This window comes from Natator depressus, chromosome 10 (genome assembly GCF_965152275.1).
Source record: "Natator depressus isolate rNatDep1 chromosome 10, rNatDep2.hap1, whole genome shotgun sequence".
NCBI lineage: Eukaryota > Metazoa > Chordata > Testudines > Cheloniidae > Natator > Natator depressus.
This window is the reverse complement of record NC_134243.1, coordinates 60,400,716-60,414,362: the sequence shown is the minus strand read 5'-3', so window position 1 is coordinate 60,414,362 and position 13,647 is coordinate 60,400,716. Positions and strand designations below refer to the sequence as shown.

At 40.8% G+C, this 13,647-nt stretch overlaps 1 protein-coding gene across 1 annotated transcript in view; it reads right to left on the bottom strand.

Annotated features, from left to right (window-relative positions):
- Window positions 1–13,647, bottom strand: part of WDR72 (WD repeat domain 72) — a 176,147-nt gene that overhangs the window by 79,023 nt on the left and 83,477 nt on the right. Inside the window, exons 15-16 of the mRNA XM_074964768.1 lie at window positions 6,787–7,607; window positions 1,603–1,694 (exon numbers count right to left, since the gene is read on the bottom strand). Of these exons, the coding sequence (XP_074820869.1) occupies window positions 1,603–1,694; window positions 6,787–7,607 (913 nt within the window). The remainder of the gene's footprint in view (window positions 1–1,602; window positions 1,695–6,786; window positions 7,608–13,647) is intronic.

Sequence of the window (13,647 nt, the reverse complement as noted above, 5' to 3'; positions counted from 1 at the left end):
CTGGTGAAGAGCTGACATAGCTGGCTCTACAAAACCCCAGGTGTGGGGAATGGACTGTGGCCAGAGTACGGCTACATTCCAGCTATCCCTATTTGGTGTAAAGACCCTCTGGGGTAGTTACCAACAGGCACATGTGACAACTGCCCTGTGCCTGCACTAACTTTCTACAGGGGCAGAACAGATCCCTTTTCAGCCCCACTCTATAGCAGAGGGGTAGTCCCTAGATGGAAAAAGGGCTAAAGGAAGTGTATATCCAACTTTGTCCTTCACTCTTGTCTTGTGCCAAAACACCAGACTTGTGGGTTGGCCCCAGTTAGTGCAAAGAGAGTGTAGAATGGTACCATTCTGATTTGATTGGATTCACCCATCCACTTTGTACAGCTATAAATCAGTATACAAGGTACAAGATACAGAAGAATCAGGCCCTGGGATTCTGAAGGGAGGCAATGTCTCCTTGATGTCACAGGAGGTGGAGCCGGTACTCACTCTTGGAAAGACTGTGAGGTCTCTACTGCTCAGATCTAGTGGTTCTAGTTTGCACATCCAGAACAGAGGTGTTATCCAGAGAGAAGGGCTCATCAGACTGAAGAGTCCAGGGCAATCTGGTTCCGACCCCAAGGCAAAAATCCCTAAGTCCTCCATCATTTTATCCTATATTTCCCAGTCACTTCCCCTGCATGGGGGGTACTGAAGTCTCAAAGGTAAAATAAACTCCATAATTCCTGAGCAGAAAACAGAGAAGGAAGGATCTATAGAAGACTGGTTGTGCACAGAGGTTTAGGAGCTCATTTGCATGTATACCTGACTTTCACATAGAAAAGGGTCAGGATTTGGCCTTAATGAATTTGTGTTATAAAGTTACATAGGATTTACTATGTATTAGAACCACATTATGTTTGTCTGGCAAAACAGGCAGACAAGTAAGTCATCCATATGCTACCTAATGTTGTTCTAGAAAATTGTTTGGTTGGTTGCATGTTGTAAAAACAAACAAATATTGACTGGTTTTCAGGGCAAGATTGGTAAACTATTGCCTAAGAGATGTTAAAGTGCCGAGATTATTTTATTCTGCCCTAAACCGAAAGTCTAAGGACATTATCCAAACAGCAAGATGACTGCAGTATTACAAAGGCAACAGTTTGCTTGAAGGTTGAGGTATTTTGTTGGGTGTGTGTGTGATGTTGCTGAGGGAGATAGAATTGGATGGGAAAAAAGTCAGTGTTTGTTTCATTACATTCGCTCTTGTTTTTCACATGGCTAGAAAATGCCTTAGGAAATGCAGTTGGATATTTTGTTGTCACACAAAATGTATTCTTGATTCCACTTTATAGTCAACATGTTGTCTACATGCTTTTGTGATCATCACATAAGAAAAGAACAGAGCACTTCAAGCTTAAACTTGTCTAACTACTGTATTTGAAGAATTTAAAAAAGCCAATTTAAACTCCAATGGATGTAAAGGGCAATAAAAAAATTGTATTAATATAAAAGGATTTCAGTGTTTATACTTATATGACGCATTGTGTCTAACTTAACACATAAAACAAATAAAAACAAAAATATTGTATATGTGTTAGCATTACTGCATCCTTCTATACTTACAGTTTGGTAACTCTCCATAAAAAATGGAAAATGAAGGGCTGAATGTTTCTGAACTTCTCCCCTTGTTACGTACAGATTCTAATTTCTGTGGACTAAAAATCAAACAAACATTAAATCACTACATAATACTTACAAAAACTTTGATAAATGTTCCATTAGCACATATTCAAGTCTATACACTTATAACAGCCACTGCATTATTAATTATTATTCTTATTACTTTTAATATAGGAACCGACCTTGCCACAACCATGAAAGGCACTTACTTTTGGGAACAGTCCAATGCCCAGTAGTGTTTGTACATTTTGGCCCTTTATCTGCTATTTAAAACACACACACCTAAGCACACATATACAAACAAATCCCGAAAGGTGATAAGCCCTAGCAACTCTCAATAACTTCAACATTGTCCATGTGCAGATGGAATTAAAAGAAGATTTTCAATGACAGAAGAACTTTCATCAGTTCCTAAGATATGTAGCTATTCAGGTGAGAACACTCCCTAAGCATACACGTTTTAAAACAATGGTGAATACACTGTGATGTTAATACAGGATCAAATTCTGCAGTCCCTACTCATGCTATATTCCTACTGAAGTCAATGTGTAATTACACAGAACTTACTATGAAAAACTTTCTTATATTATTACACAAACAAAATACAATGAAAATTCTGTATTCAGGATCTCTTTCATGAATTATTTGTACATCTTTACTTTTAGTACTGAGTAAAAGTGTTAGTGCAATAGGCAATTTGAATTTTAGAGCTAACTTTTATTGTATTGTACAAAATATATTTTAATTGCACATATTAAAAAAATGTACTTCCCTTATTGTTTTTCCCATTCGTTTCAACTAGCAGTAAATCATAAAATTAAAGGAGGCCTAAAAATACTGAACAATTCTAGAAGCCTCCTGTACTTGATAGTAGTATCTTTAAGGGATTAATATAGATACAAATTTCAAAAGGCAGAAAGAGAAAAAAATCTTTGAAGATCGTTTACCTTCTAGTTTGTCCTGCTCTTTCATGAGCATATTGATAAGAAGCAGAGTAATGCAAAACGTTTATTATAATAGTAACATGGCTAATATCTTTACCAAGCAACCATATCCCAATTGTTCTTTCCCATTTTATAATCAGAGATATTTTTACTGTAAGTTCCAGTGTTAGAAAGCTGATCAAATAGCAAAAAAACAAAACAAAACAAAAACAGATTCACAAATATTTCCATGAATTAAAGCACTCAGCTCAGTTCATGATGATTTCTTGGCTCATGTGATTTGTAATTTGTTACTGTTTTTGGACAGCAGACTTCTGTGAAAATGTTTGTGAATCCCAACAACGTCATTAATTTTAGTACAGATGACTACTGGTCTAAAATTCTGCATCAGAAGCATGTTGTTCATTGTTCATTAGTCTCAGGTTCAAAAAGTTTCAGCCATCGAAGCAGAGAGGAAAAAGAGATACTGTGTGACTTAGGTGACCAACTAGATAACACAAATAACAGAACAGTAAGTAGTTAACTGTTCATAAACAAACTATAGCTTGAAAAATATTGATCCAAACCATTAGGTGGAAACTTACAAATAATAAATACATTGGAAGAAAATCAGGATGACTTCATGTTCTAAAAACCATTCATATTATTATTTTTAATTTGTGCGGCAGTAGTTCCTAGGAGCCCCAGCGATGGACCGGGGCTCAATCGTATTATGTGCAGTTCAAACTCGGAATAAAAGACAGTCTCTTCCCCAAGGAGTTTACAATCTAAGTAATCTACCCTTGCTTTAACAGCACTGGCAGAGCACCATGGAAGTAAATTGGGCTTCCACCCAAACCCTGCTCAGGGTGGCAGTTGTTGGTAGGCTTTTTTCCACCTTGATGTTGTTGAGTTTGAATCCCTCTGGCTCAGCACTGGATCCTTTCCCATCTTTTCCTCCAGCGGAGTAAGGGTCGTGTGAGGCAAACCATCTGAACCTCCAGCCTTCTTTTTCCCTGCCTTACTGATGGGTTCTTTCAGTGGCATGGCAAATTGGAATTGAATTATTTATTTATTTTTCCAATGAGCATTTGGTAGGCTCAGCTGGGCCAACCATGCTACTTTTCAGGATAGGTATGTGCTTGTGATTTAAATTAGACCGATTGGGCCAGGTGCACTTGTATAGTTTCACTGCAACTTTTAATTGGGCAGGAGTCCATTACTGAATGGCTCATTACCCTTATTGTGGCCAGAGCTTATCCTAACCCTGAGCACAAAACTGGCAGTGAGTGAGGATGGGTTATGTGGGGAGGGATGGGAAAAGGGACGTTGAGCACAGATTATTACATCCCATTGTCACAGCCTTAGTCTTTGCAAGAAGGGACCTGGTGAAGACTAAGTCCGAAAGTTCTGAGGCATAACCTGAATCCCATTTGACTCTGGACATATTTTCAGAGAGCGAAGGAAACAAGGGTCTTCATAAGTTCCTATGAAAGGGTTGACTGCTGGGCAGAGAGACGGACATGATTTTGTTTCTGTATTACTAGTTAATGAAATAAGTTAATAAAAATTGGGCCAAGCTATTGTAAATCAGTGTAACTTCATTGAAATGTCAATCAGTGTAACTTCATTGAAATCAACAGAACTATGTCAAGTTACTCCAGCTGAAAGCTGGCCCCATTGCACCCATTCATTTAAACCATGAATTAATGAATCACATCTTTATTCCAGCCTTGCATTGCTGTGATAATGGTTACATTTCATAAGGTCTGGGCAGACTGACCCTTTAAATCGCTGTTCTTAAATTATAAAAAAATATTTCAGATAGAAAATATTATTGAAAAGCCTTTACTATTACTCACACAGAAAGAAAACACTGTCATGGTGAGGGAGTACTGTGTCCTTTGTTTCCTTGGTTGACTTGGAGTTTTGGTAGCACTTCTTTTAAAAATACAAAAATCTAAAGAAAACTGGAGCTAATTCCTATGGCTGTACTCCATTCCTCTCACAATGACAGCTAATTGCTGGTTTAAATGACCTCAACGCTTTTGTCTCAGTAACCTTGTCTAATAGTTCCACTCTATACAATTTTGATTCTATGTGAATATAATGGTTCTTGACTGTGACAGGGCATTACTCATAGTTTTACTGATGCAGGGAAGCAATACAAAATCGTTTACATAACCTGCTCTGCTCATATCTTTGCTTATTCAGGAAAAAAAAAACAGGTGGTGGGGCTGACATTGTGACTGAAGTGTCTGAAGTCTGGAAACAGTTCCTGGAGTTCAATGTGGGGGCAAAATTCAGTTTCAAACTATACTAGGACACAGAGATGGTGGAAATGAGGGGAATCTTATTAAGATGTCATCAGATCATAAGAGGGAAAGGCTCGAAATAATTCAGAACTTATGGGATCAACTAGCTGTTGGCAAAAATGCAAAAGTTTTTGCAGTCACACTGTTGTGAGCTGATTAGGATTTCTGGTGAGATATGCAGGGTAGAGCATGAGAAAGTAGACAACATATTGCACTTCGCAGAGAGGCTATAAAACTAGATTCTGAAATTTGCTGTGTCTGAGAGGCAAGGAGTAGGAGTGCAGCCTGAAAAATGGGCAGGGATGGCTATAGTATGGCCAAAGCAGCCAGGAAATGCACTGGTTCTGCATATGCCCTTGAGCAACCTCTATCCTAATTAAAACTCTCCTATATAGGAGTGCCTATAAAAAACTTCACAATGCTTATGTCAGTAAGATACTGAGACCACAGCCTCTCATGCTGACCAATATTGTCTCACTGCATCCTTGTACTCTCCCAGATCCATATTCATTTGTTTCTTCTTGTCTTATATTTCGTTTGTAAGCTCTCTGGGGCAGGGCATCCACCCATGACTGACCTGCTGCCTGGAATCCTAAGAACATCAACAAAAAGCCATATTTTCCCCACCTTTGCTAGACTGCCACTTATCCTGTCTGTCCATGTCAAAAGCAGGAAAAGTGACCATCCTTCACATCTCAAGCCCTGAGCAATACAACCAAACTTTTCCTTCCCGCCCAATGAAATAAGAGACTAACTGATCTCCTCTCTTTTAAGAGAGACTTTGATAGGCTTTGGTTATGTTTTTTAAAAATGAACATTCAATTTAAACTTAAAAGTATCTTATAATTTGCTTTACCTCCTTTTCTCTTGTATTCTAACCAACAAATCTCCAATTTGTGGCATGCATTTCTTGTGTGTTTGCAACAGAACTACGCAAACCGAAGTCACTGTACCCCAAATCCTGAACCCTGGTAACATTGTCTAATGTTGTACAATGACTGGGTCATGCTAATACCTTTGACTCTTTATACCCATTTATTCCATCTAAATTAATGGAAAACCACATGGCATCAGAAACAGTGGAGTCACTCTAAAGTACTCAACTGAGACTGGTCTAGGTTTGCTGAATAACAACAGTCTATGGACGATATCTATTGCCTGATTAGTGTGCTCCACTTGGCTTGGTCAAAGAATGTTGAACATGTTATTTTTCCTTTGATGCTGAAAAACGATTGAGCTAAGTAAATTTGTTTTGAGTAATGTAAATGGAATTTGGGACAGGTTCTCAAAACATAGGGGCAGATGATGCATTCAGCATCAGCTCCCAGCAGCTGCTTTAACTATTGGGTTTTGTCTCTTTGCATTAGGTAGGGGAACTAAGCAAGGCTGTTTCTGATGTTTAATTTGCTTTGGCCATGGAGCCACTGCCTTGAAGGAGTCATGTCAGCTATTGGGAATGGAAGTTAGAACAGCAAAGAAGAAGTCTGCCCTATATGTGGCTGTGCTTTTATTTTGAAGGGACCCAGTAGTTTCACTTTCAGTACTGGGGGAGAAAGATTGATCTTGAGGTAAAGGCATGGGAATTGGAGCTTGGTGATCCTAGTTGTATTCCCAACTCTGATTCAGACCTTGACAAAATCTCTGTGCCTCTGGTTGCTCTTCTGTTAAACAGAAAGATAATACTTACTCCTCTCATATTCTGAGAGAACACCTCGTTCCTCCAAAAATCTCTCCCTACTTCAAAGAATTTCCATAGAAATAAGCCTGACCAAGTTTGTTGTGAGCTCCATTATATAACTGTCTACATTTAAGAATACAAAAGCCTGGATTTTTTTTCCCCATAGCTTTCCCTTTATTAAGGAAAATAACTGATAAGAAAAAGTTCTTACCTGTCAATTGTGTTGGTGAATTCCAAAGGCAAAGTAACTATCCTGTTGACTAAAGATACTCTGCTCAATAAGTAGAATACAATTTGTGATCCTTGTATGCCATCAGCATTATGGTCTAGTCCATATTTCTTTCCAATTTGTCCTTGGCCTGCAGTGATGTACTTGTCTGACAAATCTAGCACTTTTCTGGAAAACAAGTTAATTGGCGTATGTTCTTCCACCACACCACAGTGATTACAATTCCATCCTGGCAGCATTAGTGATATGTGATTTCCATTTGATACTAGTCCAAAAGAAACTGGACACTGAAGTCTGAAGAGATCTAAATATCTAACACAGTGATTGTCTAATTCTTTATCCACACCCCATGGTAAGAGACATGACAAAAGCAGTTTAACTGTGTCTGTGGTGACGTTAGCATCGATTTTTCCTGATGGCTGCAGTCTAATCTTTTTTGAACTCTTCATTTTTTTATGTCTTTTGATGCCACCAATTTCTTCCAAAGACCTCGCTGCACTATTATCCCTATGGACCTTTTTTTCACAAGCATTTTTTACTTGTCCATCCATTGGGAAGAGAGAGCCAGCAGTTTTATTTCTTTTCAACATTAGTGTCCTTTTCTCTGCTGTGCTTTTGGCTCTTTTTAAAATGTCATAACTGTGGAATGAATTTGATGATTTCAGTCCACTGAGTTGAGATGACAGTAAAAGTTCTACAAGTTTTTCCAGATCAAATAAGAGAACATGAAAGCTTATGTTGTTCCATTTTGTCTTTACTGGCAAGATAGTAAAAGGCCGCTGGACATGGCTGGTACCAGTTTGCTGAAATAAAAAAGTTATGTATTAAATGTCAAAATCAAATCCACAGTTACATAAAACTTTACCTAGTTCTAAGCTTAGAGTTGCATATGGAATAGGCCAAATTCATTCCTTGTTTAACTCCACTGATTTCAACTAAACTACACTTATTAATTATGTATTCACAGCAGCATGACTATGTACTAGGCACTTTCCAAATGGTAAGCACAAAAATAAATGCCTGCTCTGAGTAACTTACTAGACAGGTAAGTAGAGAGAAGCAAGGGAAAGAGGACTAGGAACCATAGACAATTACAGGCAATGTTGTTAGTGACGGCTATATTTAAGGGTGCCTAGCCCTTTCCATATAAGATCCTGTATTCACTTGGTTATAACTCTACCAAACTTTTACCATTTGGTCTGAAATTTTCTCTGCTGCCTCAGGCTGAATTTTTTGGAACATTTCAACAAAAACATTTCAGCTGCTTCCAAGAACAAACTTAGGGAAAAGTACATTTTTTCCCATGCAGAAAAAGTCTTACAATGATTTTCACTGAGAAGCTCTAGCACCTCCCGGCTTTGGAGCAGGGACTAAAAATTTGTCAGGGATGTGTGTTTTGCCATCCATGTAAAAATCCAGTCAAATCTGGACAAGGTATAAGCCTACGAAAATATCATGACACACATCTCAGTACAGGTTTGTGAGGGTATGTCTACATTGCAAAGTAAGCGTGTGCTTAAGCTTGGGCTCAAGCCTAACGCAGAGCTTGGACACAGCGCTGCAGGGTCTGAGCATGAGTCAAGCTGGGACCCAGGGTCCAAGCCCTATTGCTTTGCAGTGTAGATGCAGCCCCACTTGAGTCATATTCTGGGAGGCTGCCAGAAGTATTCCACAATTCCATGGGGCAATTTCCTTAGTCCTCTCTATCCCAACAATCTCCAATAGACTCTACTGAAAACAGAAGCCACACACACACCCTTGGCATAAGGCACCAGCTCAAGTCAGTGTTAACCCATTCTCTTCTGATCACCAAGCTGAAAGCCCACCATCAGCCCACCATCACCACCTCCTGGATTTGCAATGGAGACCAAACAGAGCAAGCCTTTTGCAAAGCATGCTACTTCATGGTCATGGGAGCCCAGCCAAATTCTGGTGAATCTCTGGTGCAAGGCCAGTAAAACTGTCGACTTCAGCAAAAAGCACCAGGAATGACCATGCATACCACCAGAGAACTAAAAATATGAATGAGCTAGATATGAGAGCTAAAAATGACCACTCATACCACCAGAGAGCTGGCAGCTTTGCAGATTTTCCAGACAGGTGATCAGTGCAGGGAGTATATTAAGAGGCTGAAGAGTGAGTACCAGAAGGCCAGGGACAAGAACTAGCACCCCAGACAATTTGCCAATGACATGCCCATTTTATGAGTTTGACCAGGTGCTGGGCACTGTGCCCAACACAGAGCCAACTGTGCTTCCTGACGACCTGGTCAGCCAGGATGGTGCCCTACTAGCTGCTGAAGCCACTGTGGGGACTGATGGGAGCCAGAAGCAGGTTCCAAGTGAGGTGCATGAAGTGACTTCGTTCATGAAGCCAGCCCCAGGATCAATCAGGATCAATAGCAAATTTTAGGTCCCTACTCGGAAGAGCTGTTTGTTCCACCCCCGGCAGAACAGCCTGGCTCTGAGCTTGCAGCAAGCCCAATGGAGACAGAAGCCGTCTCAGAGCCTGGTCAGTTTATGATTCCAATACAGTTTATTATTACAGTAATGGGAGGGATTTCTGCTCTAAGAAACAATACAAAAGTTATGATAAGCCCTGGCTACCAACGTGTGTCCATAATGGTAGATTGTATCACAAAGCCTCGGCATCCTCCTGCCCCCTACCCTTCCCTGTGCCAGAGAGGAGGAAAGAGGAAGAGTTCTGCATGTTTGTGTGCAGCAGTAACAGGGGAAGCCCTGTGTGAACTAACACAGCTTCTTCTTAATTCCCTCATGGATTCTAACCCAGTCCTGGTTGCTGATAGCTGCAAACTTTTCCTGCTACAGGAACTCAAGATAATTAGTCACACTGCTGGGAAGGGCATATTTTCCAGGCCCCCGCTATAGAAGACAAGCCCACTCCACTAACAGATGTGCTGTTCTGTCACCAGATGGACTGCTGCTGCACACACCGCAGGATTCCCACCAGCAGCTTGGAATAATATTTCCCTTTACCGATAGGGCACCACAAGAACAGCTGTGTCCTCCAAAATGCAAAATGACAGAAAAAGCCTTTTGCAGCAAGGGCACTCTCTGCACTCACCCCTACCTATAAAAAATTCCTAACTAACTGGCATAAGGCAGAAAAAAAGGTTTTAATTTTAACCTTACAATTGTCCCTGAACTTCTAGAACTGTGATTAACAAGGCTGTGTCCAGAGATAGTATGTGGACTGAAGCATTCCCTTCAAATATATGTTGTTTTTTTAGAAGTGTAAATATTCAGTGCTCCTCTGTTGAACTACGTTTGACAATAACCCTCTGTTTCTGATCTTGTTTCTGGTCCCTCAACCTCTCCTGCCTGCTCTTCATCAGAAACTTGATCCCTGGCCCAATGTAGTTTCACAGACCGTTGCAAAAAGAAGCATTTTCGTGATGATGTTCTTGAGAGGGCTGACCAGCAGGTCCTATACCAGAAGCAGAGGGACGAAAAACAGGAGCAATGTATGCTGACAGGCAGGAGGAAAGGGTGAGGCTTGTCACCCAGGTGAAGTACAGGGTTTTAACAGCAGTTCCTGGAACAGAAACGGTGGCTAAGGGTGGAGGACAGAGCTCAACAGAGAGAACTGTTTTGGCAACTCATGTCCATCATGGCTGCAAAAGCACCATCTCCTGATGCCATCCCCCACACCACAGCCTGATGCCCCTGCAAAGTACCCTCAGGCATGCGGTAGCTTGGACAACTCCATGTCTGGGCGGCCCATGCATTCAGGTCTCTTGAGCAGCTGGGCAGAGCAACTAAATACCATGAAGCCTTCCTTCTTCAACATCTCTCCTGTGGATACTTCCACTTCCCCCATCCCCAGCACCAAGTGAGCAGAAAACAGGGAAAGAAGGGAAAAAGAGAACATGGGGCCCAGAAGCATGTAGTGGCACAGTTGGGTTTGCACTGTTTCCATCACTTTTTTTTTTTTTTTTGCTTCTGGTGCTTGTTTTGGGGGTGTTGCAATAGTAGCTGGCCTGTCCAGCACTGGGTGACTGTTGTACTGTTTTAATACCTGTTTACAAATAAAGCCTTGTAGGTCTTCAGGAAAGATTATTGCTATCACTGCATCACATGACACAATCATGATTTCAGATATACTGTTAGAGGCTGGCAGCATTATTCCTTGATGACCATCTACACTGAACATACTCCATCCCCACACATAGCTCCTATGTGCTATCCCCATAGAGCAATTGTGCATACCGCCTTCAGTAAAAAAGGAGAAACAAAAACACATGCATGCTCCAAGACAACCAGTTCATAGACACATTCCACCACCCAAGAGGTGGAAGTCCAGAAAGAGTTTTGCGTCTGGAAATCCTTTACCCCAAAATACCACCACAGAAGGCTAATGCGTAACAAAATGGTGAGAAATGCAAATGATCTTGGAGAACCTGGTTCCTTCTGAAAACTCCCCCAGGCACTGACTATGAACAAAAACAATGATGTACTCTAAATCAAGCTGGGATGGAAAGACTGGTAACAATATGACCACGTAGAAGCTGAGGAATGACCTTTGAAAGTGGAGTGTCAGGGCAAACACTTCCACACTGTCTGATGCCGTTTTCCCTGTCAACATCCTGTATCTCCAGATAACTATTTGAGATAAGTGACAACACCTGGTCTGGCTGCGGTTTTGGAATGACAAACTATGATGATGAGAAGATAATAGGATAACTGGTAGAAGTAAAAAGAAAAGGAGTACTTGTGGCACCTTAGAGACTAACCAATTTATTTGAGCATAAGCTTTCGTGAGCTACACGAAAGCTTATGCTCAAATAAATTGGTTAGTCTCTAAGGTGCCACAAGTACTCCTTTTCTTTTTGCGAATACAGACTAACAAGGCTGTTACTCTGAAACCTGGTAGAAGTAGTAGGTGGCAGAGGTCTGTGTGGTTTGTCTATAGGTCTAACCTCGCTGATAACTCATGTGGAGGTCCATGTAATAGAAATTCTGTTTTTTCAGTGTGCTTTTTTAAAAAAGAATCATGTACGAAATTCCATTAAAACCCCGCCCCCAAACCCTAACCTATGTTAAAAGAACATTAAGGTTGCAAAATCAAGTGGACAACAACAGTTCCCCGCCACCCCTTCCCACATCATGCATGAATGCACTACGATACAGTCTTTAATTACATAACCATATACTATTTTTCCCCCCAAAAGGACCCCGTCTCATTCATCACCCTCCCGTCCAATGTGTATCTAAGGTTACTAGAAAGGATCTTTAGAGGACATGGGCTGCGATGTATTCAATGTGCTGAGGAGTCCCAGCTCTATATTTCTATCACTTATAAGCCAGTTGATACAGTGGAAAAATTGTCCCAAAAGTGTAGAGTTTGGAAGGGGCCTAGCGGTCTGCAACTCATTCCAGGTAAGATGGTGACAAGGTTTGTGTATGGAGGGAAAGATAGAAGAGACAGGAAGATTGATAACTGGAACCTCTATCTGAGGCAGTGCAACATGACGTCTGAAGATCTTGGGCTCCTCATGGATGATCAGGGTAGCAGCTATAGCCCAGAACACTTTTGTTTATCTGAGCCTAGTGAGAATATCGAGATTCACTCTCTCTGATGTGGCCCTTGCTATCCAGGCTTTTTCATCTAATTTAAATTGTATTCAAGGTGAGTTCTACACACCATCATTTTAGCTCCACTTATTGTGATATTATTATCCCAGCACAACTATCTCCTACCCACAATTACTGTTAATGAATAGCCAACAAAAATTGTAAGTCTTCTTTTAAAAAACTGACAGAACTGCAGATTTGGGATCAGCTATAATTACTTATAACTTTCAGCTGACCCATTAAAAAGTGTGACAGAAGTAACCTTGCATGCTGAACCACAGTACTATGTCAGCTGAAAAATTTATGAAAATATTGCTCCAAACCATCTTTTCTCTACTATTTTTATTTCCACCGCTTCACTCTTTACAAGATTCATTGCATGCAATTCACTGAGATCAAGTGTTTAACCTTTTTTACTAGAACCTATTGCCATTCGGTCAACCTCTAGCTGACTAAGAAAAGAAGACAGTCCTGTCCCAAACAGCTTACAATCTGAAAGAAAGACATGAAACACTAGGAAATCCAGAGAAGGGATTTAAAATGTCCAAGATTAATTGCCTCGTTGTGGAATCACAGAAGAATTTACCCACACAACTCCCAGGGGAAAGAATTCTGTCCTCAGAATTCAGGGCATGCATCTGAGGGAAGAAGTTGGCTCTCGGTGCACAAAAAGAATAGATTAGATGAGAATATAAATAGGAGAGCAAGGGACTGAGTCATGACAAAAAAGTTCCTGGAAAAATTTTCAGTATTAGGATATCAACTTGATACATGAGTCAGTCTCCAGGCAGAAGAGTTTGTGGACTTTGCTGATATTAGCCAAGAAATGTAGGGTATGGTCACTAGAGTGAGAGGACAGGTACATATTGACTAAGAGCCACAGTAAGGGTAAACTATGGTAGGGCGCACACAGATGGGACGGTGATCCTAATGATGGACAGATCCTAAGGGTCCATCAGGAATTCCAGCCTCCACCTTGTGGATCTGGGGACATCTGCCTAAGTCAAAACCCTTACATATTTCCTTCTACCCCCACTTTCCTGGCAGTATGAATTCCTCAGGAGCGATGCTGTGTTTATGCCCCCTGTTGTACCAAAGTCCTGTGACTCTTTAAATGTAGCTCACACAGCATGTTGCCTGAGATACTGTAGCTACAAACAGCATAATCTGATATGCAAGATTTCTGATCAGAAAAATCTGTGGTTTCAGAAGAGGACGCTGCCACAAAAGGTGGGTCCTGCGGCCCCTT